This window comes from Pygocentrus nattereri, chromosome 20 (assembly GCF_015220715.1).
Source record: "Pygocentrus nattereri isolate fPygNat1 chromosome 20, fPygNat1.pri, whole genome shotgun sequence".
Lineage (NCBI taxonomy): Eukaryota > Metazoa > Chordata > Actinopteri > Characiformes > Serrasalmidae > Pygocentrus > Pygocentrus nattereri.
In genome coordinates this window covers 11,610,607-11,632,155 of record NC_051230.1, presented here as the reverse complement: position 1 = coordinate 11,632,155, position 21,549 = coordinate 11,610,607, and the positions used below count along the sequence as shown (strand labels likewise).

The 21,549-nt window shown below is 38.7% G+C and overlaps 2 protein-coding genes across 6 annotated transcripts; both read left to right on the top strand.

Moving 5' to 3' along the window:
* Positions 1–2,334: 2,334 nt before the first annotated feature.
* ciz1b (cdkn1a interacting zinc finger protein 1b) lies at positions 2,335–11,354 on the top strand. Of its 5 annotated transcripts, XM_037531289.1 has the most exons (17): positions 2,372–2,491; positions 3,957–4,036; positions 4,315–4,532; positions 5,581–5,708; positions 6,329–6,495; positions 6,743–6,854; positions 7,017–7,104; positions 7,187–7,266; positions 7,569–7,627; positions 7,836–8,015; positions 8,222–8,346; positions 8,786–8,876; positions 8,989–9,102; positions 9,226–9,354; positions 10,022–10,079; positions 10,183–10,304; positions 10,423–11,354. In XM_037531289.1, exons 3-17 carry the CDS (start codon positions 4,357–4,359, stop codon positions 10,576–10,578), a joined length of 1,785 nt encoding a protein of 594 aa, XP_037387186.1. In that variant the 5' UTR covers positions 2,372–2,491; positions 3,957–4,036; positions 4,315–4,356; the 3' UTR covers positions 10,579–11,354. The 5 variants fall into 5 exon arrangements, with proteins under 5 accessions (XP_017546668.1, XP_017546667.1, XP_017546665.1 ...); XM_017691179.2 differs by lacking the exon at positions 3,957–4,036 and having other exon boundaries at positions 2,335–2,384; XM_017691178.2 differs by lacking the exon at positions 3,957–4,036 and having other exon boundaries at positions 2,359–2,491.
* Positions 11,355–13,073: 1,719 nt separating this feature from the next.
* surf4l (surfeit 4, like) lies at positions 13,074–21,216 on the top strand. Its single transcript, XM_017691180.2, has 6 exons — positions 13,074–13,305; positions 15,944–16,130; positions 16,627–16,703; positions 17,226–17,269; positions 17,441–17,627; positions 19,796–21,216. Exons 1-6 carry the CDS (start codon positions 13,258–13,260, stop codon positions 20,060–20,062), a joined length of 810 nt encoding a protein of 269 aa, XP_017546669.1. The 5' UTR covers positions 13,074–13,257; the 3' UTR covers positions 20,063–21,216.
* The last annotated feature ends 333 nt before the right edge of the window (positions 21,217–21,549 follow it).

Sequence of the window (21,549 nt, the reverse complement as noted above, 5' to 3'; positions counted from 1 at the left end):
TAAAATTAAACAGCATGTTCAACTGTGAGAACTCCCTCATCCTTAACAGCGCCACAAGAAAATATTTTAATGACATATACATTTAAGTTATACCAGCTGATATAAAACATTAAATTCTATTGACAGGGACAACTGAAAGCTCATTTCAATGTGATTGGAAGGAATCTCTCCTTTATTTTAAATACAAATGCTTCAAGAAACATAAGAGGTTCTTTAAAGCCCCTTAGGGTACTCCACCCCAAAGACAAAGTAGTTGCTGAACAGTATGCCGAGGGCAGGGGAGATGTCTGTGCAGTCCTTACTACGATCTCCTTGTTCACAGTGACTTTCACTGCATTGGATATAAAGTCCTTATAAAGTCCTCTGCGCTGGGCTGTGGAGCAGTAGATCTGTTTTCTCTGGAGTTAGGGAGCACCATCCAATACCTTTGGGATGAGTTGGAGTGGGATTATCAGGAGCTCCTACTACGCTTCAGTAGCAGGCTTACTCTATCTACAGTTATAACATTAAAATTCCCCATTAAAAACAACAACCAGACATGTATCTATAAGCCCATATTATCACAAGTCCTGAATTTGATCAGCTTTGTATTTTTGAGAAAAATGAATGTGTGATTAAGAGGATTTTTTTTATCTGGGCTCATCAAAACAACAGTTTAACATATATTACGCACACCGAATGGGATATTACACACTCAGAATGCTTAAGTATAATTTTTCCAAGATTTTTGCCATTTGTGATTTAAAATAATATGTGAGAAAAGTTACATTCTAAACCCACTGAATAGTGCTTTAAGAACGATGTCAGATTTGGTCTGTATTTCAGTGGCCTCTTCTCTTTGTGCAAGAATATTTAATTGGGCATGGTTCAAAATTCATGCAGAAATATTGTGAATAAGGAAATTAGTATGGAAAACATACTCTTTGGCTCAAGGCCTGTGGTCTGCGGAATGGCCAGCTACATATGTTCTTGAAGATGTACAAACAAATTGGAGACAATAACCTGTCACAAAGATGAAGCCTTTTTCCTTCATTCATTCACTGTTTTTATTTATTTAATCATAAAAAATATGGAGTTTTCATTTTTAAAAGTTTTTGACACAAACTGATTATTAAGAAGAAATATTAATAATATTTTGTATATTCTGCAGTAAATGAGAGGTGACAGGAACCAGACATTAGAAGAGTTTGTACTCTGTAAGTTACCTCTCGGAACAATATTAAACGAAGTGGTTAAGAATGCTGCTGGACATGAGACACTATTTAATGATAGTTTTAAGAAAGGATTTTGGCCTAAAACATATCCTGAAAATACATTTATGGAGAAATGGGACATGCGGGCTGTTGTAAGACAAAATAGTGCCCAAAGAAAACTTAATCATTAATGATTTAGCACTAATGATTTTGTTCTGGAGGTCCCTTCATTTTTCATAAACATATATTTTTATTAAAGCATAAAGCACTCCACTAGCTTCAAAGATAAAATAACAGGATTTAACCAGCCAATCAGACTGCAGGCTTCGAGTAGCCATTCAAAGAATAAAGAGTCATCCAGACAATTACATCGCAGGATTTCGGCAGCGGATCGCGGCGCCTGGTTGCGCAATTCTGAAGCTTTGGCGACACCTAGTGGCGGAATATTGAAAGTTTGTATTGTACCACAGCATGTCTTAAAGGGGGCTTACGCGTTTTCAAAATTTCCGCAATAATAAAATAATTAAGCAGTCATTCAGAGCGGCTTGATGTGAAATACAGTTGGTTGCGATCTGCAACGTCACCACTAGTTGCCACTAAAACTAAACGCTGCACCTTTAAATTGACATTTTGGGCTGTTTGGGCTGTATTTACGTTGCAGATGTCGCCTCTCCCGGTCCCTAGAGTTTCTGTACAGATTTCTGTATAGAAATCTGAATGACTGATTACATCTCACTGACTGAATTGTGTAGAAAATTTTGAAAAGTCTGAGTAATCCCCCTTTTTTGGGGGCGGTTCAAATGCGGAGGTGCAATTTCCCCGTTTGTGGGACTTAAAAAGTATCACTTAATTTAGCAGAATGTGACGTGGAAAAGGACTGAGATTGACCAGAACTGAGGGTGAGAACATTACAGAGATTAACCAATTTTCTGGTTTGTTTGTTACTGCAAACATTTTATTATAAATAATTACAATTACAGTTAAGTGAATCTGATCGTGTGCTTTGGGTTTAAAGTAGCGTAGACTTCGCGTTCACTGTAAAAGCTCATTTATTTAAAACGCAGCGTCGCAGAGTGCTTGTAGTTCATCTTCCCACCCACACGGTGGCACAACGTGTCGTCGGCCACAGTGCTGTAGCTGGCCCAAATGAATGAAGAAAACGTTTGACGTAAATGACACAGGTTTACGGCGGTGAGTAAACACTCCAGCGTTACTGCACAGCGAACGCGACCAAACGCTCTGCTTTGGACGCGAATTCATGTGTTAGGAGACCTTTATTCCACATGCTCAGCCTGCTGGTAATGACGTTTATCTCGCTGTTGCTTGTCGTGGGTGTGTGTCCAGTGTAGTCTGGAGGCTGAGCGTCCACCTGCGTGTCCTGCTTTTACCTGCGAGCTCTTTATTGTTAATAACCGACTCTGTCTACTGTCTGTACAGTAACTCCCAGCCTGCGCACAACGGCGCCTGCTGTTGAAGAGGGAATTACAACAATCCGACTAAAGATCTGCGTTTAATCCTTGAAATGTGACGAAAGGTTTTCAGACTGGTTGGCTGTGAAGTGGTGCATCGTCGAGAAACTGAGATTTTCTTTACAGGGCACACTTTAAAAAGGTGGTTCTTCAGGGGTTCTTAGTAAAGGGAATGGTTCTATCTAAAACCATGAGTTATATACTGAACCCGATCGTGCTTAAATGGTTCTTTGCATGGTGAAATGGTTCTTATGATTTATATAGAATGAGTTGTGCATGGAACCTTTTTGAAAATGGTTCTGTATCACCCCAAAAAGGTTTGTTTTCTATTGTCACAAGCCTGACATCTTAACAATCGAAATATATAGAACTCTTTATAAAAGGTTCCATATAGAACCAGTACAGCCTGAAGGACTATTTAAGCATGGATCTATACAGAATTCATGGCTTCTGAATAAAACCATTTCCCTTACGAAAGGAAAATAAAACCACCACACACTTACAAAAGACGGTTCAGAAATAAGGGTTCTTTAGTAAATGGAATGGTTCTAAATAGAACTAAAGAGCCATCTGGTGTAAGTGTGTGGTGGTAATAGCAGGGCTCTAGACTGTCTGCACTGGTTGCACTAGTGCGCCTAACTTTTTTTTTCTTAGGTGCACCCAAATTTTTCGGCCACATCGCATTTAACGGCGCAGTTTTACAGGTTCACTTTTTTAAAATCGCTGTCCATATAGACAACATTGACTTGTAAATGATAACTAACAATCTGGTCAACATACAATTCTACAGGTAACTTACTGAAAAAGTTTTGGTGCTTAAAGTGCTTCACTGAGCTGAAATTTAAGGGGTCCCGCCCTTCACTGTCCCTGATTGGTTTAGACCACAATATGGGCCTAATGTGCGTCTGTCGTTGAACCACAGGGAGACTTTCAGAGTCGCAGAGACTTTTTTTTAGTTGCACCGTTGAGAAATTAGGTCGCACGTTAGAGCCCCGAATAGGAAAATAGGGTCACAATGGCTTCAACACAAATATAGCCAGTTTGTTTATTACCCAAAACCAACAGTGAACTTGCACATGTCCGCAGCTTTCTGCGAGGATGGGTTTATTGTATTGTATTGTGCCTCATTCAAGAAGCAGTCCAGACTGACTGTAACACTCCTTATAACTGTAGTCTGAATGGACAGAGCTGAACTGCTGTAAGGTCAATAGACAGCTGTGTAAATGTTTCAGATGTTGTTTTGTTGTACGTATAACATCACAAAAACTGAATTCCACATGGACTGTTTTTCTAGTTTCCATATATGGACAGTATGGACTGGAAAGTGAACAGAACATCATGCTCTTCAGGCGTCTGGTTCTAAACACCACTACTGTGAGCAGTTCGCATCAGTCAAATCTCAATCTGAATGGCCTTAAAGATTTAATTATGCAGAAATATTATATGTTTTTCATATGCTTATGGAAATAGCTGTATCTTAACAGAATGGTTGACTTTTTATTTTAGCAGCCCCCCTCCTCCCCACCCACTATTTTGGGTGGCATAGACTGCTATTGTAACTATTATGTTAACTTCAGACACTGAACTTGTCCTGGCTGATCGATGCACACTGATTCGCAATGATCTTCAACTCACCCAACTGTTTTTCCCAGGTCAGTGTATTCTAGGGTGTGTCAGCAGCAGAGGAAGGAAAGATGCTCCAAACAAAGCAAAAACAACAACAGCACTTGTATCAGCAAATGCAGCAGTTTCCGCATGTACCAATACTGTCACGAGTACCATCCACACATTCACCGATGGCGCCTCTCTTGGCCCTGCCTAACCAGCCACCCCGTCTCCATGTTGATCATCGTATGCATCCAGGGGCAAGGTAAGGGCTCAGTGGCTGTCTATAGGTAGAAAATACATCACATACTGTGTTAGAATCCATATTCTACATTTGTCTTGTACTGTAATATCCATTTATGATGTTTTTATGTTTTTTGAGCCAAGAAATATGCTTAAATACACTTTCTTCAACTCAGCAGTTGATTGCCAAGTTTAGATGTTATGTCAGGGCAGAGAAATCAGCAAATTGTGCTGAACTCTGGCCCTCAGTTGCCCACTCCTGCCTGATAATTTCAAGGGTAGGGCTAAACTGCAATAGGCTGAATAGGTGACTATACATTATATGGCAAAAGGTATATGGAAACCCCTCTGAATTATTGCATGCAATCTTCACACACAAACAATAAAATGAGTCATACTGAAAAGCTAAATGACTTGAAACATGGCATTGTCACAGGATGTCAACTTAACCACAAGCCAGTTCATGGAATTTCTGCCTTGCTAGGTCTGCGCAGGCCAACTGTAAGTGCTATTGTTATGAAATGGAAGCCTGTACTTGGCCTACTGCATTTTAGCACCTGATAGTTAAACTGAAGTCACAGGCCAGCCTCTAAACAGAGATCACCGACATACATCAGGCTAAAAAGCCTGGTAACAAAAACAGCCTGTTAAAATATAAGGCAGTGGTTCTGAACCTTGTTCCTGGAGGCCCTGTGCTTTGCACATTTTACCCTGCTTCCAACATACCTAATTCAACTAATCAGCTCATTAACAATGGCTTACTGAGTTGATGTTTGTGTGTTAAAGCTGAGAAAGCAATAAAAGTTGCAGGGCAGAGACTCCAAGATCAAGGTTCTGAAACACTGTTCTAAAGGCATAAAGTGAGGTTGGAAAATGGTCATGTAATAATGAATCATGATGCTTTTGGCACTTAAAATGATAATCATAGTGTTTCTGGGGGGAAAAAAAATGAAACGCACAAGAAATTCAGAAATGGGCCCTTTAATACTTGTTGCGTAAATGTACATCAGCCAATAGGATGCTGTATTTACAAACATCATGCTGTCTGACCTTTCAATACTGACTCACAGGATGACACACAGACCTATGGTAGGCCGTCCACCCATCTCTGTAGTTAGACCAGGCTCTGCCAGCACCCAGAGCCTTCTCGGACCCAAACCTATGATGCAGCAGCCGGTGGTCATGCACCAGATGCCAGGTAAAAGAACTGGATTTCTCTGTGTGTTTTGACTTTAAATGCCATGGATCTGCACTATTCAGTACTTTGTGTGATGTTGGATGATGTGACTTGTGTGTGTTGCTCTAATTTTAATGTACACATACTGTTTTCTTTTGTTGCGTTTGTTATGTTGTTTGTTATTGTTTATTTTGATTATACTCTATCTAACCTTCTCTTTCTTATATTTTGCTATGCTTAAATTTGATATTTTGATATTTTCTGGTTGTGAATAATTAATAATTGCTATTTTATAAATAATTTATAAAATGTAGATGGCAAAAACTGTAGCTAGACACTAGATAATATTTGAAGATGTTTTCTTAATATTTCACATTTTTGGAAACACCAAGAACTTAGATTTAGAATTAGAATTAATTTAACTTAAATCACAAAGTTTTCAAACAGCTTTCTCAGTTGCGATGGAATTGTCTACAGCCCTGTTAATCTTTCTAGACATATGGAATTTTTTTAAAGCTGCATACAAATAAGTTGAATCCAAATGTCATAACTGCAGCAACATTGGCTTGTATTATTATATAGTGATCCCAAACTTCTGTGTTGAATTGTAGTGTAAATTAAACTTCTTATTATCTTTAAAGGAATCTCAGGGGGTTCTGGGAAGCGGCTTCCACCACCATTTTTACCTACAGGAGTTAGACAGTCACTTCTCGGGCCAGCGCCTGTTGGTACATCATTAAGGAACGCACACATGGGTTTTGTGCCTGGACATCAGCTTAATTTGTATTGTCCACCTTATAAGAATAAGGTGACTTTCTCTCACCTTCACTAAACTGGCTTTAGACACACCTAAAGACTTTAGACTAGAATGTTACATATCAAATAGCAGTAACAGTCTGCCTAATATCATTAACTATGTCGAATTGCTAATGATCATTAGTGCCTATTTATGTAATGTGTAAAATTTTCTGGTGAACCATTCCTTTAAGGACAGGTATTAGGTTAAAAACTTAAGGATTGATGATGGTTTTGTTCTCTGAATTTTCATCTTTCAGAAAGGCGTTGTGCTCACCACTCAGAGGATAAGGGAGCATGGACAAAAACCAGCAGGGAAAAGTAATGGACAAATGACTAAAAGCAAAGCAGATATCATCACTTCCCAAAAGGGTGAGTTAATATGTCTGTGTGGAGGTGACGTCTTTTGTTCTAACAGACTGATTTGTGTATTAATTCAGTTGTTTATCCATCCATTTATCCATCCATCCATTTTTGTAGCAAACCATGTAATCATTGGTTTGAGATGTGTTCATTCTGTCTTGTTTGATATAGAAAAAAAAATGGAAATGTCCATTAAAGATGGTCAAGGTTCATCGAATGAACAGACAGAACCTCTTGCTAAAAAGCAGAAGAATCAGAGGTAATCTTATTGCCTCTCATTTTATTGCAATACAGATTAACCAATCAAATGTTGTGACTCCCATATTCTGAATTCCCTTCAGAGCTGATGAAGACTCTGAAAGTGGAGATGCAGAGTGCAGGACTGCAGGCACAGATTCATCTGTGCTTCCAGAACAAGATGGTATGTTGGCCATCTGTCCAAACCTGGACTATCAGTTGGTCCCCTATGGTGTTTTTGGGAGATAATGTTGAATCAGCTGAACACCTGTTGAATGATACACATCACTTGAAGATCCCAAAGTTACTATGTCTGCCATGCTAATATAGCCATTTTGTATTATTTTTTAAAAAGACCAGTGAACATACATGTGTTTTCTGAGTTTTTTTTATACATAATGTTGATAGTGGTAAAACAGACGTTAACATTTAGAAAAGGAAAAAAAGTTTATGAAGTTGTTTACCTTTTCAATATTATTTATGCAGAAGAGGAAATCCATTCTGCAGAAGCAGAGGAAGATCTGGAGCAGGGCAGGACAGCAGAGGTATAGTTGATCTTTAGACTTTGTACACATACACACTGAATTTCAGTTTTATTTTCATCTTCTTGCACCACTTATGCATGTTTCATTAAGCCTCATTTTCACAGCATTCTTTCCTTTTTTCTAGCAATAAATGTTGACTTGTACAGTAACCAGTATGTGATATGAATAACACTATATGCAATGAGCTCTGCAATATCTTGGCATGCAGGTTCAGGGTGTAGGAACATCTCTGAAAGTGACCATTCAACGCAGCAGTGACAGCCGAGCCTTCAGCACTGGACTAGAGGAGAGTCCAGCAGCTGCAGGTCAGAGCACGGACAAAGAGAAGAGCGAGTCTGCAGGTGAACTCTGCTGCAAAATCTGCAATGTGACTTGTCCTGATCAACAGGTAAGAATCATTAGTTGGTAAGAAAAGAATCTACATTTGCATAAAGACTTCATCTTTTATGTTTTCAGTCAGAAATGAGGTGCTAAATTTGATATTGAGTTGAATAAAACAAGTTTTCATTTTTTCTAGACACTGTTGCATTACATATAAAACATATAATTACATTGTATGCAAGTCTTACACAGTGAAGTCTTTGTTTTCTGTAGGACTTTCAGACTCACATGATCAGTTTGGATCACCAGATGAGGATGATGGAGATTCAGCATCTGAGTAACACTTGTCTGGCCACACTGCTACCCCAAATACAGCAGACCCTACAGGGCACACTTAGGTATGATCTGTACTGATATTAAGAAATATGAAATGTTTTATGACCCCAGTTGGACCACACTGCTCACATAGGTTTCGGTCAGAATCAGACGTCATTTATCATTTCCCCTGCTTTAGTTATACTTTTTATCTATACTTTATTCTTAATTCCTTCTTTTATCCATTTTTTTAAACGGTTGAGGACAGAAATAATGTTAAAAGCATGCTCTTGCAGTCTGTTGTATTTCAGTCTTATATTTTTCCCCTTTTGAATTATTTTATGCTCTGAAGTTCTCTATGATTGTAAGCCATTTAGCTGTGTTACATGCTTATTAGAGAAAATGTGTATGATTTTTCTACAAGATGTTAAAGCCTTATCATTTTTGACCATTTACTTCTCTGTCAAATTTTTCACCGTTTTTTTTAAATGTAAAGTTGAGCAGTATTGCTGTGTGTTATAGAGATAAAAAGCAGGGGCCGCGCTGGTGTGCCTTTTGCCAGTGTCACTTTAGTGGGGATCTTATTGAACACAGAAGAACAAAGAAGCACAAGGTATGAATGAACAGGCAAAACATATGAGTTGATGCTTCTGTTAATTCATGTGAAATTACACACAGCTGTGAGATGTTTGCTCTGTTGGCAATTTTTTCCGTTTTTATCACAGATGGCAAAGGTCTCCTCACGGCCATTTTGCACAGTATGTGAACGCCACTTCAGAACTCCGCGCAAATTTGTGGAGCATATGAAATCCCCAGAGCACAAACAGCGGGTTGAGGAGGTATGTATGTGTGCTAGAGAGACTTTTTGATCCCAGTTTTCTTGTAGCACTTTGTCAAGCTTTTCATGTTGGCAAACAATTTTATTAGAATGGGTATGGAATTATTTTGTTGTCTTGCTGTAGCTAAGAGAAGAAGGAGGACCTGAAGTCATGGAAGAACTCATAACAGTGGATGCCGTTGGCTGCTTTGAAGGTGAAGATGACTATGAAGAAGAAGGAAATGAAGATGAGGAAGACACAGTGACTGAACAGGTCAGCTTCCTCTACTACTATGGTTTTATGCTTTCAGTCATTTTAACTGTGTCATGAGGTAGACGTGATCTCATAACAAATTTTTGGTGTTGGGTTGCAGTGAAATCTATCAAAAACAAAGGTATGCCCCCCTCTAAAATCCTTGCTCCTTTAGCCTCTGCAGTAATCAGTAACAAAGGCAGTACACAAGCTAGCTAGTGTAACGCTATCATTAGCTAATATTAATTCTTCAAAATGTCAGAGTGTGAAGTGTGAACTGCAGAGGCTACGCACAGCCAGTGGTAACCTAACTTTTATCTCCAGTCTAGTTATGTCTTCTAAAGCTAAATTCTAGTCTGATTTAAGGAAACTGTTTTTCCCTTGTGTGAGAGGTAATATTTATTTTTACCACATAGTGTGTTCCCTGCACACGTGACATGCATGGGCTAACAGGTTGTCCATCAGGCAGTGCTGACAAGTGCACCATTGCCCCTACTTTAAGCAACACCTTAAGGCATTGGGTTGGCTTAAAAAGTTCACTCAGTATGTTCTCATCCTAAACTACATTCTCACCCATATTTGGCCCAAAATTGTTCAGGATTGACCCTAGATGTTCTTGATATGAGATCACATCTGACCATGCAAGACTACCAAAGTGCTTCTTGACTTATTCTTGTGTTTTCCCTAGCTGGTCCTTTCAGAGGAGATTAATGATTGCAATGACTATGATCCAGACACCCAATATGGTGAGCTTTAAATCCAGTTTACCGTAAGTCCACAATCTAGCCTTTATTAAACATTAATGCTAAATTCACACATCTTAAAGTCATTTCTGTGCTTTTTTTGTAGGCACTAGTTTTGTAGTGCCAGTAGCAGGCTTCCTTTGTAAGCTCTGCCACAAGTTCTACCATTTTGAGTCCAAAGCTCGGGAGGCACACTGCAAGTCTCTCATGCACTACCAGAACTTACAGGTGACAAAAACTTTTGTACATGGTTCAGATATGCATAAACAGTGGTTCTTCTTGTTGAGATGCTTCAGTCTTTAAAAGATTTCAGAAAGCTAATCTGAATATTGTGTATCCTTTGCAGAAGTATAAGGCCATGCTGAACCTGCCTCAGGAAGATGAGGAAATCTTAGCCAGCTCTTTAGGAGAGAACCCAGAGAATAGCAGAGACTGTGCTGTGGAGATGGATGACAAATATGAGGAAGTAGAGAAGTCCAAAAGCCAGTCAGATACTACTTGAAACCCACTAACAGAAGCTGTGTGTACAGTAATACCCACAGTCTCAAACCCATGTCCTAAGTCCTCAGGCACACAAAACCCAGCTGTAGTTAGGAAGCATCACAGTTGTAAGATGACCTCGGATTCTGGCTCAACCATACAAAAGAAGAATTATAACACAAAAGAAAAATTATAACTCATCTGAAACCTGAAAGTTTGTGTCTTATGTTGTTAAACTGTGTGTTACTGCTGTAATTCTGTTGCTGAACATAAAAATCTGTACTCAGACTCACTACTTTGGACAGTAGGTTTTAACCATTATTTTTTTAATACTGTAAAATAGTTTTTAAAGATGTATAAAGGCAGTTGCATTAAGATTATAATTTCTTTAAAATATATTTAAAATACTCTACAAAAACTGCTGCATTATGAATGTAAAAAGTTATTTCTGGAGCTGTGAAATTGACTACCATATGGTCAAGTACAGTGCAGACTGTAAGTTATTAGAAAGAGGCTTTTTTTTCTTTTGGCCTTTTACTTGGCAAATAGGAAATGCAGCCATTTTAATACATATTTACCCCTTTTAGAGGAGTGTAATAAACAGACAAAGACAGTGTTGAGTTGCCATAGGGTTCAGGTCATGACAAGGACTTTGCCAGTCAAAAACATTGCACTTATTAGTCATGGAGCATTCCATTGTTGCTTTAGTAGTATGATAGGGATATTGTCCTGCTGCAAGATTTGATTGAGCATTCAGTTTGGGTGTAAGCAGTTCAGAAATAAAGCAATTAATTTTTACTCTTTCCTCATTCTATCACTATACATGCTTTGTGTATATTTTAGAGAAATATAACCAGGCCTTTATGTTCTTGAATCTTACTAGTGATTTGCATTTCACCAATTAATTCTCTCTGTCAGAAGAAAGCACCAATGCTGAACTATTTTAGGTATGAAGAACCTCATGGACATGGCTAAAGTGAATATTTAAGTCATGGAAATAACCATGGGAAAAGAGCGATGCTTTGCTTCAGTAATATTGTGTGTCATTGTTTATTCGTATAAAATTATCTTTGAAATTTCTTCAAATTGGACAAAATCAAAATTGAACAGTTTAAATAAAATTTTATGTACTTGGTTGACCTCAATATTCTTCATGGGGGTGCCCAAGATAGCCTGTGGGTGGGGAACAATGCCAAAGCAGACCAGGTGCTATCACCAACAGAACAGAACAAAATTAAACCCAAAAACAGGAATTAAGAACAAAGCGTGAATGAGTAAAATGGAACTGAAAGCATACTCACTCCGTCTCGAATGCACTTTAGAATATGTGAAGATATTATTATACTTTTATAATACTTTATACATTTACAAACAGTATTACTTAATACTCAAGACAAAATACCATGAATGTACACCAATCAGTAATAATATTATATCCATTTCCTTGTCTACACTCCTTATTTTATCAGCTCCATTTACCATACAGGAGCATTTTGTAGTTACATTTACAAGTTACAGTTACAATTACAGACTGTATTTGTAGTTACAATTACAGACTGTAGTCCATCTGTTTCTCTGCATACTTTTGTTACCCTTTCATTCTGTTTCTCAATGGTGAGGACCACCACAGAGCAGGAGTTATTAGGGTGGTGTATCATTCTCAGCACTGCAGTGACACTGATGCGATTGTGGTGTGTTAGTGTGTCTCAAGCTGGTCTGAGTGGATCAGATACAGTAGGGCTGCTGGAGTTTTTAAACACCTCAGTGTCACTACTGGACCAAGAATAGTCCAAGAACCAAAAAATATCCAGACAACAGCTTTCTGAGACCAGTGATGAAGGACTATAGGATGACCAACACAAACTGCAGCAACAGATGAACTATTGTCTCTGACTTTACATCTGAAAGGTGAACCAACAAGTTAGGTGTGTCTAATAGGGTGGACAGTGAGTGGACACTGTTTAAGAACTCCAGCAGCACTGCTGTGTCTGATCCACTCACACCAGTGCAACACACACAAACACACCACCACCATGTCAGTGTCACTGCAGTGCTGAGAATGATCCACCACCCAAAAAATACCTACTCTGTGGTGGTCCTGACCACTGAAAAACGGTGTGAAAAACCACTGTGAAATGGGGATAGCAAAGTATGCAGATAAACAGATGGACTACAGACTGTAGTTGTAGAATGACTTGTTGTACCCATATGATAAGCGCAGCTGATAAAATGGACAATGAGTGTAGACACAAGGTGGTTTTGGTGTATAGCTGAGTTATTACAATTCAATAAATAAGTAAGTAACTGAGCAAATGGAACTAGTCACTGTCAAGCTTTGCCTTAAAATGTGGCAGTTTTAATTGCGACCATAGTTTTTTATATGCAAGTAATCACTAATAAAGACTGCAGTGGTATTAAATCACAGACTAGTGAGCGATAGAATACCATTTCTTTTCCCTGCTGCATCAGTACACGTGGCATGCAGTTACACGCGTGGCCTATAGGGGGAGACAACAGCCTCAGTGCTAAGCATTATGGGGCGGCAATGGTTTTCGGGCAGAGAAACGTCGACTAAGACACCGCGTATAGAAAGGCTGCACCGCTCCTGAGAGCGTTATCTTGCGGACAGCGAGCAACATTACATTACTCGCTTTGGGAGACAAAACTGCTTCAGATAGGTCGGCATTCACATCTACGTGCGATGGTTCAGAACAGTTTGATGAGCGCTGCGGAGGACGTGGCGGATCAGGTGAGGCCGAGAAAATCACTGACACTGACACACAGCCTGTGAGAGCGGTCATCCATTTATCACCTCCAGTTTATGTTATTCACTTGCGTGGTCAGTCCTGGATACCAGCTTAACTAGTCGAGTTGACACGACTAACCGTTTTCATTTGTGCCTGCTGAGTTTAGTTTAGCCGTTATGCTCCAGAGGAACTGCTGTGGAGAAGAAGTAACGTTAGCGTTAAAACTGGGGGAATTGTTGAATGTGCAGCAGGAGAAAAAGCATGATCTGTTCGACGGTTTCTGAGACTAATGTTACAGTAAAAGTTCACCCTGGCGCCAACTGTTTCCTCCTCGTATCTTCCTTAGCATGTCATGAGACTAACCTGATATCAGTTTGTTCTTTGCCAGCTTCTCGTTCGAATTTTCCCCGTTCCACCTTAAATGATGTGGCGTTACTTACATGCTAGCCATTTAAGGTGGACCTGGAAAATCCGTTTACATGACCGAGATGGGCTAATATACGTTTTAAAACATTACCGTAGGTAATCTTAATATCACTTTGACTTCAAGTTAGTTAGCATAACCTTAGCGATATGCTGTTTTGGAGAAGTTGTGATCACAACACGGGCAGAGACTTTAGCTAGTCTTAGCTAACTGGTCAGTTTGTTATTGCTGAGTGTTAGCTTAGTCGATGTCTTTCTTTTTTTAGTCCAGGTGAGACCTGTTGACCTTTGGCGTGGCTAGTTTGCCGAGTTCTTAACTTGCATCTATTTGGGATCGAAGTATATCCGATCTTTATCCCTGAACTATCTCGGTCCACCCATTCATTCAAACTCTACTGGATCAAATCTCCTTTGTTAGGAGAATCACTGATAAGAGAAACAAGTAGCTGTAATCACTCTGATGATGAGTGGTAATGAGTTTAACTCCACCTGTGCTTAGTATGTAAAGCTATATTGCATTCGAACAGTTAATTTTGATCACAGATCAGTCAAGTGAGTCTTGCTGTAGCTGCAAGATTATCTGATGAAATATGAGCAAAGCATCAGCCTTGATGTTGTTACTGAAGGACAAGGCCGGTGCACTCTGTATTCTTTAAAGGTCTCTTAGACCTTTATGAAATTATGTTTTTAATCCAATAAAATCTGCTCAGCTATGATTCATATCAGACGTCAACAAGATAACATTTTACATCAGTACAGAATGTGAATGTTTCACAGCCTTCATTAAAAAGAAATAGTGCTTCTTCATTGCCAGATAGCAGATGTCCCATAACACTGATTTTCACTGGCTGCCAGGCACCTAGGCAAATAACCCCCATATATTACTCACCACTAGTAAAATGTTAACCGAGAGGTCTCTTCCCATTCATATGGGCTACTCTGTTACTTGTTGATCGCTGATTGGCTGCCTTGGCTTCTAAGCGCTGACGTGGATCGTCTCGGGGGCGGGGCCACCTAGAGCCCAGTTACGCAGTCGCTCGAGTGCACTTTCACAGCGAGGTGCAGGCCACAGTTTCATAATGAAGACTTGCAGCAAATTACAGTATTTTCTTCACATGAGTCACGAAAAGCTGTGCACTCTCGCAGTAGCAAATAGTTGTCTGAAGAGTGTAAATGAGTAGTTATTGCACAAAAATTGCTCTAATGTTTTTCATTATTATGCCCACTGCTATTAATTTAGCATTTTAGCTCTTCTATTGCATGACTTTCACTTTCAGATTTGATTTGCAGAAAGATCCTGACCTGATTTCCTGCTGTGTGTGACACGTGTTGTGTCCTGGTGGGCTCTCTTTACAGAATAGTCTAGCCTAGATATGTGAAACTGGTGTCATGTAGCTTCATTGTCATCAAACCACAGATGTTTTTTGTTCTTTTCCTGCCTTGCACGGCTCTACTTCACCGTGTGCTTATAAGGGAAGCTGATTAAAATCTACTGAAGGTGACAGTGCTTGGTACATTAAAAAAAACTACAAAGCTCAGCTGCTCAAATAAAAGAATTTTGGGCTGTGCTTAGAAGTCACTTGTCTCAACTAGAACTCCGGTTCTGTGCTTGTAATTACATTTTATTTCTCTCATTGAAGACTGTTGAAAGCTTCCTGGCAAAATACATTTGATTTGGCCACCTAATTCAAACTGCCTTATCAGTTCGGTGAGTTCCTCAGTGGAAAATACTGTTCATTTCACTAATCTGGGCTAGAGGCCACAAATAAAGACTGCCTCTGCTGTATGTGACCCATACCTGAATAATGTATCTGAAAATGGATTGTTCTTGCTTGGCAGTGTTGCTCTAAGCTCACACCTAAGTACACCTAAGACATCTCACTTGGCCTTCTCCTTCTGCCCCCCCTCAGCTAATTACTGCCCACAAGTGTAGACACGTCTCTAAGTTTATTTGCAGTTTAGACTCTGTTGCATGTCTGTGAAAGAGTAAAAAAAGCTGCACTTATTGCAAAGAGTGTTACTCCATGAAATAGAATGATTTATGTCTGGAATTTTTTAATAAGTAATGTGTTATTATGAACATCTGTTTACTGAACCTAATCTGTTAATCTGTTATAAGCATATTCAGTTTGTTAAGAACACTTCCTCCTTCCTCCTTCATTCTCAGTCACAGTACAGAGATTTGAATCTGCTCTTCCTCTGTGATATCTCATGCAGTTCCTGCGAGTGACAAAGCAGTATCTGCCTCATGTAGCACGGCTGTGTCTGATCAGCACCTTCCTGGAAGATGGCATCAGAATGTGGTTCCAGTGGAGCGAGCAGAAAGAGTACATCGAGAGCTCATGGGGATGTGGCTTCTTTCTCGCCTCACTCTTCGTCTTAATAAACTTACTGGGGCAGCTGGGTAAGGCTAGCTGTTGTACAATTTACAAGAGATGGACAAAAAAAATAGGTCTTACAAAATATTCTTGTTAATTAAGTATTATTTTTAAATTATAATTTGAAGTGACATTAAAATTCTCTAGAAGTATTATGTTTAACTTACAGAGCCCTTGCATTACATCTTTCAGATTTTATGACTAATCTGAATCATTGGGTCACTTTAACTTTATGGAAAATGCATTATATACGTTGCAAAAGAAGCAATACAATATTATTAAAATTACTCAAACTTTCTCATAATATACCAAATATTATGTTTGGCAATCTGTTTACATTTTTTTTTTTCTTTACCAATTTTCATTCCAACTTGTTCAATTATTGCATATAACTTGTCAGCCAACACTCGGCCTTTTTGTGCCCTTTTTGGAGAAATTTTAATAAACTTCATAGAAATTTTCTGGGCAGTTGACCTGCATGGACCTCTGATTTTTTCTATTTTTATTTAATTTCATTTACAGGTGGTTGCATACTGATACTCAGCAGGAATTTTGTACAGTATGCCTGCTTTGGATTGTTTGGAATTATTGGCCTGCAGGTATGGTGTTAAAATTTAATTGGATGCTCTAGATTCGTCTGTTCTCTTATTTTGGTAAATTGCATGAAAAGGGAAAGTGTTTGTGAATTGCGATGGTATTGGTTATCTAACTTTAGCTCAGTTCTTGAATGGCAATGCTGGTAGCCATCCACTTTAAAATGATGAAAAATGAAAGGATGAATAATGACTCAGGCAGCTTTTAATGCAATGCTTATGAAAACCATCTGTGACTACTCAAAACCCGGGTCATAACCTGCATAAGTTAGACTACAACGCTGGCCACTTTTGACACTGCCAAGCATTACCAAAGACCACTAGAGGTCAGCAACAAGCCAGCTTCATCTCATTTTACCTCCCAATAACACATTCCACAAGCATGACTAAGATTGGTTAAACCTTTTTTTTCTTGCTCCTGGCTGTTAATGCTGCATCATTGTATGTGCAGTGACGTTTTGACAGGGCTGCTAAAAGCCACGAAAGGCTTTTGATCTATACATTCGTTATGTTTATTATCTGTTTCAGACCATCGCTTACAGCATTTTATGGGACCCAAAGTTTTTGATGAGGTGAGTTTAAAGCAACCGTGTATGTTTTTCTTTATATATATATATATATATATATATATATATATATATATATATATATATATATATATATATATATTGATTATATATGTAAATATAGATTGATACTCATTACAATTAACGTAATCCCATCTCTCTCTCTCTATCCACAAGGAACCTGGCACTGGGTGGTGGTCTGCTGTTACTGCTGGCTGAGTCGCGTTCAGAGGGCAGGAGCATGTTTGCCGGAGTGCCTACAGTACGAGAGAGCTCCCCTAAGCAGTACATGCAACTGGGAGGTCGTGTGCTGCTGGTGCTTATGTTCATGACTCTGCTCCATTTCGATGCCAACTTCCTTTCTGTGAGCCCACACATATATACACACATACATAAATCACACGGCTTTCATCATGACCCCATAAGGCAGACACTACCAGAGACTGCTAGTGTTATTTTGGTGCTATGAGCATACTGCAACTGGTGCTCATACAGACATTGTGCTCTTTCAGTGGCTTTGATAGATGTGGTAGTAGGGTTGACCTAGGTAATTTGAATATTCAAAAGCTTCATCCCCCCCCCCCCCCCCCACAAGCATAGCTTTACACTGCAAAAAATATAATCAGTAAAATTCTTTAGAAAGAACTGTCACTGTTAATATATATGGGCCATTCTGCTGAATTGGTTCAAAGTCAGTTGAAAACATATTTAGGACTTTTAACTGACTTTAGATTAAAATCTTTTTTATTTTAAAAAGTGACCCTGAATCTTAAGGATTATATTAAAATAAAAGATTGTTTTGATAGTGACAATCTTAACACCAGTAAACATCATTAAATGTTTCAGTAGTGAGTGTTTGAGTAGTGTATGTATGTATGTATGTGTGTGTGTGTGTGTGTGTGTGTGTGTGTGTGTGTGTGTGTGTGTGTGTGATATATATATATATATATATCACACACACACACACACACACACACACACACACACACACACTTCTTTTTTTTAATTATGTGTTTCGATAGTGGCCATCCTTAAGGCTACAGACCGATTCAGATTTGGGACATGTTTTCTCCAAAACAATGTGATCTAACTGCTGGCCATGTGGCCTTGAAGGACAGGGATGAAGCTTGAGCTTTAGGTCACAAATGGATGGGTAGACTTTTTCCTTTAGAATTTTTTTATAGAGAACAGAGATCATGGTTCCAACACTTATGGCATGTCATCCAGGTGATGCAGAAGCAAAGCAGCCCCAGACCATCACACTAACACCACCATGTTTGAGTTTTGGTATAATGTTCTTATGGTGAAATGCAGTGTTAACTTTATTCCAGAGGTAACAGGACCCATGTCTTCCAAAAAGTTCCACAGAATATTATTCCAGTAGTCTTGGGGGTTAGCTAGATGTTTTTTGGCAACTTGTGTTCTTTTTGGTCAGCACGGATTTGCGCCTTGCAACTCTCCCATGGATTCCCATTTTGCCCAGTGTCTTTCTTATTAGCGAATCATATCCATTAACCTTAACTGAGGCAAGTGAGGCCTGCAGTTCTTTAGATGTTTATCTGGGTTCTTTTGTCTCCTCCTGGATGAGCCATCGATGCGCTCTTGGTGAAATTTTGGTAGGTCGACCACTCCTGGGAAGGTTCACCACTGTTTCAAGTTTTCTTCGCTTGTGGATGATGGCTTTCACTGTGGTTCACGGGAGTCCCAGAAAATGAACAATGGCTTGGTGCCCCTAGATTTCAGCGCCTTTGTTTCATATCTGTATTTGAATCTCCTTAGAACATGACATCATGTGCAGCTGTTTAAGGCCTTCTAGTCTGCTTTACATTGCCAAACAGGTTGTATTTAAGTGTTTAGATTTAACAAGTCTAGCAGTAATCTTGCCTGGGTGTGGCTAATGAATTGAACCTAATAGTCAGTTCAGTGTGGTTGACTTAGTATAGAATATATATATATATATATATATATATAATGTGTGTGTGTGTGTGTGTGTGTATGTATGTGTGTATGTATGTATGTATGTATATATATATATATATATATATATATATATATATATATATATATATATATATATATATATATGTGTGTATGTATGTGTATGTGTATGTGTGTGTGTGTGTGTGTTGCTGTATTTTCTATATGTAAGTTTGTTTACTATAAAGGTTAACTTATGTTTACAGTCATAGAAAACAAACAAACATGTAATTCGGTTGACTTCTGTAGGGCTCGTGTATGCACTTTAGATGCCAACAAGTATTTAAAACCTGTAAAGTGCTATTTGGGCCAATTCTTTATCGTAGATATAAAGTATATCATTTTGAACCTTTCATGTTTATAATAATAAACCTGAGTAATTATTACATACCTGTTTCCTATCTTTGAGAGCAATACTTACATTTTACCACTAGAGGTCAGACTAATTCATGTAATTGCTCCTTGTATAGACGACCCTTTTAGCCAATGTGATCCCCACCCTATACCTTGCATTTATTATTCTTAAGTGTGTGGTTCTGCATTTGTGTCTTGCAGATTCTCCAGAATTTGGTGGGCACCGCTTTGATCATCCTGGTGGCCATCGGCTTCAAGACCAAACTGGCTGCTCTCACTCTAGTTATCTGGCTTTTTATAATCAATGTCTCTTTCAATGCCTTTTGGACCATTCCAACCTACAAGCCCATGCACGACTTCCTCAAATACGACTTCTTCCAGACCACGTCTGTGATTGGAGGCCTTCTGCTTGTAGTAGCACTGGGCCCTGGTGGAGTCTCCATGGATGAAAAGAAGAAGGAGTGGTGAGACTGAGCAGATGTCAAATGGCTCTCTTGCTCACTCTATAGTGTGTGCTGAGAAATAAGTTTCTATTGAATTATCACTCAAAGCAAGTACACTATATAGGGAGTGATGAGAAGTTTGAGACATGGCCTCTAGTGGACCCCAGGAACCAACAATATGACCCACTTTCTACTTCTGCAGCCCAGGCACTGTACTCACTTTTGTCTGATTTCAGTGTGTCTTCTCTGTCAAGTTTATTTCTGCAGGCACTTTTAAGCATTTTTGTCATATTTATTAGCAAACATCCAAGTGTGGCCTAAACCTGTTATTCATGCCTATTATTAATATACTCATGAAAGGTCTGGAATATTTCTGAAACGGTTTAATAGCTAATCTTAGAATATTGCCCCTCCCTTCCCTGTACCTGTCACCCATTTTTTGCCCATTGATTTATTGTGGTGCCAATTGCAGTCCGCTGACCAAAGAAACATTCAATTTTCTACTTTTTATTGTGCATTCAAACCATGGCTGCTCTGAAGAATTTTATTGGAAAGCTAACATCAGAAATACTGATTTTTATTTGTTGGATGTTCATTAATGGGTCATTGTGATTGGTAAGTTTTGGTCACTAGGCTGTTCAAGAACATGTTTCATTGCGTGCTGGCATTTATAACACACTGGTTGACTTCAGTAGGGCTCATGTGTATGCTGCCTGAGGCAATTGCAGCTCAGGTTTATTACAGTCATGAATTGAGAAACTGAAATGTGGTTGGAAGCAAATTTTCCGTTTTCTACTATTTAAAAAAAAAAAAAAAAAGTAAGTTATAGACATAGAACACCCTTAATGGCCTTTTAGAAGATCTTTTTAATGTTATTTTTCACATTTCATTCCAATATGAATATGTTGACTTCTTATGTCAGTATATGGCATTATTAATTGTGTGTATACTGTCTGTTGTCAGGTCACTTTAAAGTTTACAAGTAGCTGAATTATAGTATTTTTCAAAACAAGCAGAGCAGGATGTTCGATAAATGAATCCCTGTGATTTGTCACTCAGTGTTTTTCCTCTTTGTACAAAAAAAGTGCTGCAAAAACTCGGTTTTCTAAGTGTCTTAAATATATGTTTTGACAATTATAAAGGGAAAATAAAAAGAAAAAAGTTCTGTTCCAGTGAAAAGTTTCTTTTAAAAAAACATAACCTAATGTGGATCATGATCAAACTTCTGTAATTTGTGTGGATGGATCTGGAATATTGTGCTCTGAGCTGACTGTATGGGCCGTGTGCTTTCCTTACACTAGTGGTACGTTAACTGTTGTAAAAAAATGAGAACAATTCTTATTCTATAGCTTCACCATGTCTTCTTGGTGCCATGACCTAGCATGTCATCTTAACCTGTAGCCCTCATCACTGGAGGGCCAGAGGCAGGCTTGGACCTGGAAAATTCAGCTTGATCTCTTCTCCTAAAAGAATGGTTCACCAAAATGACAATAAATAAATCAAACGCAGGCG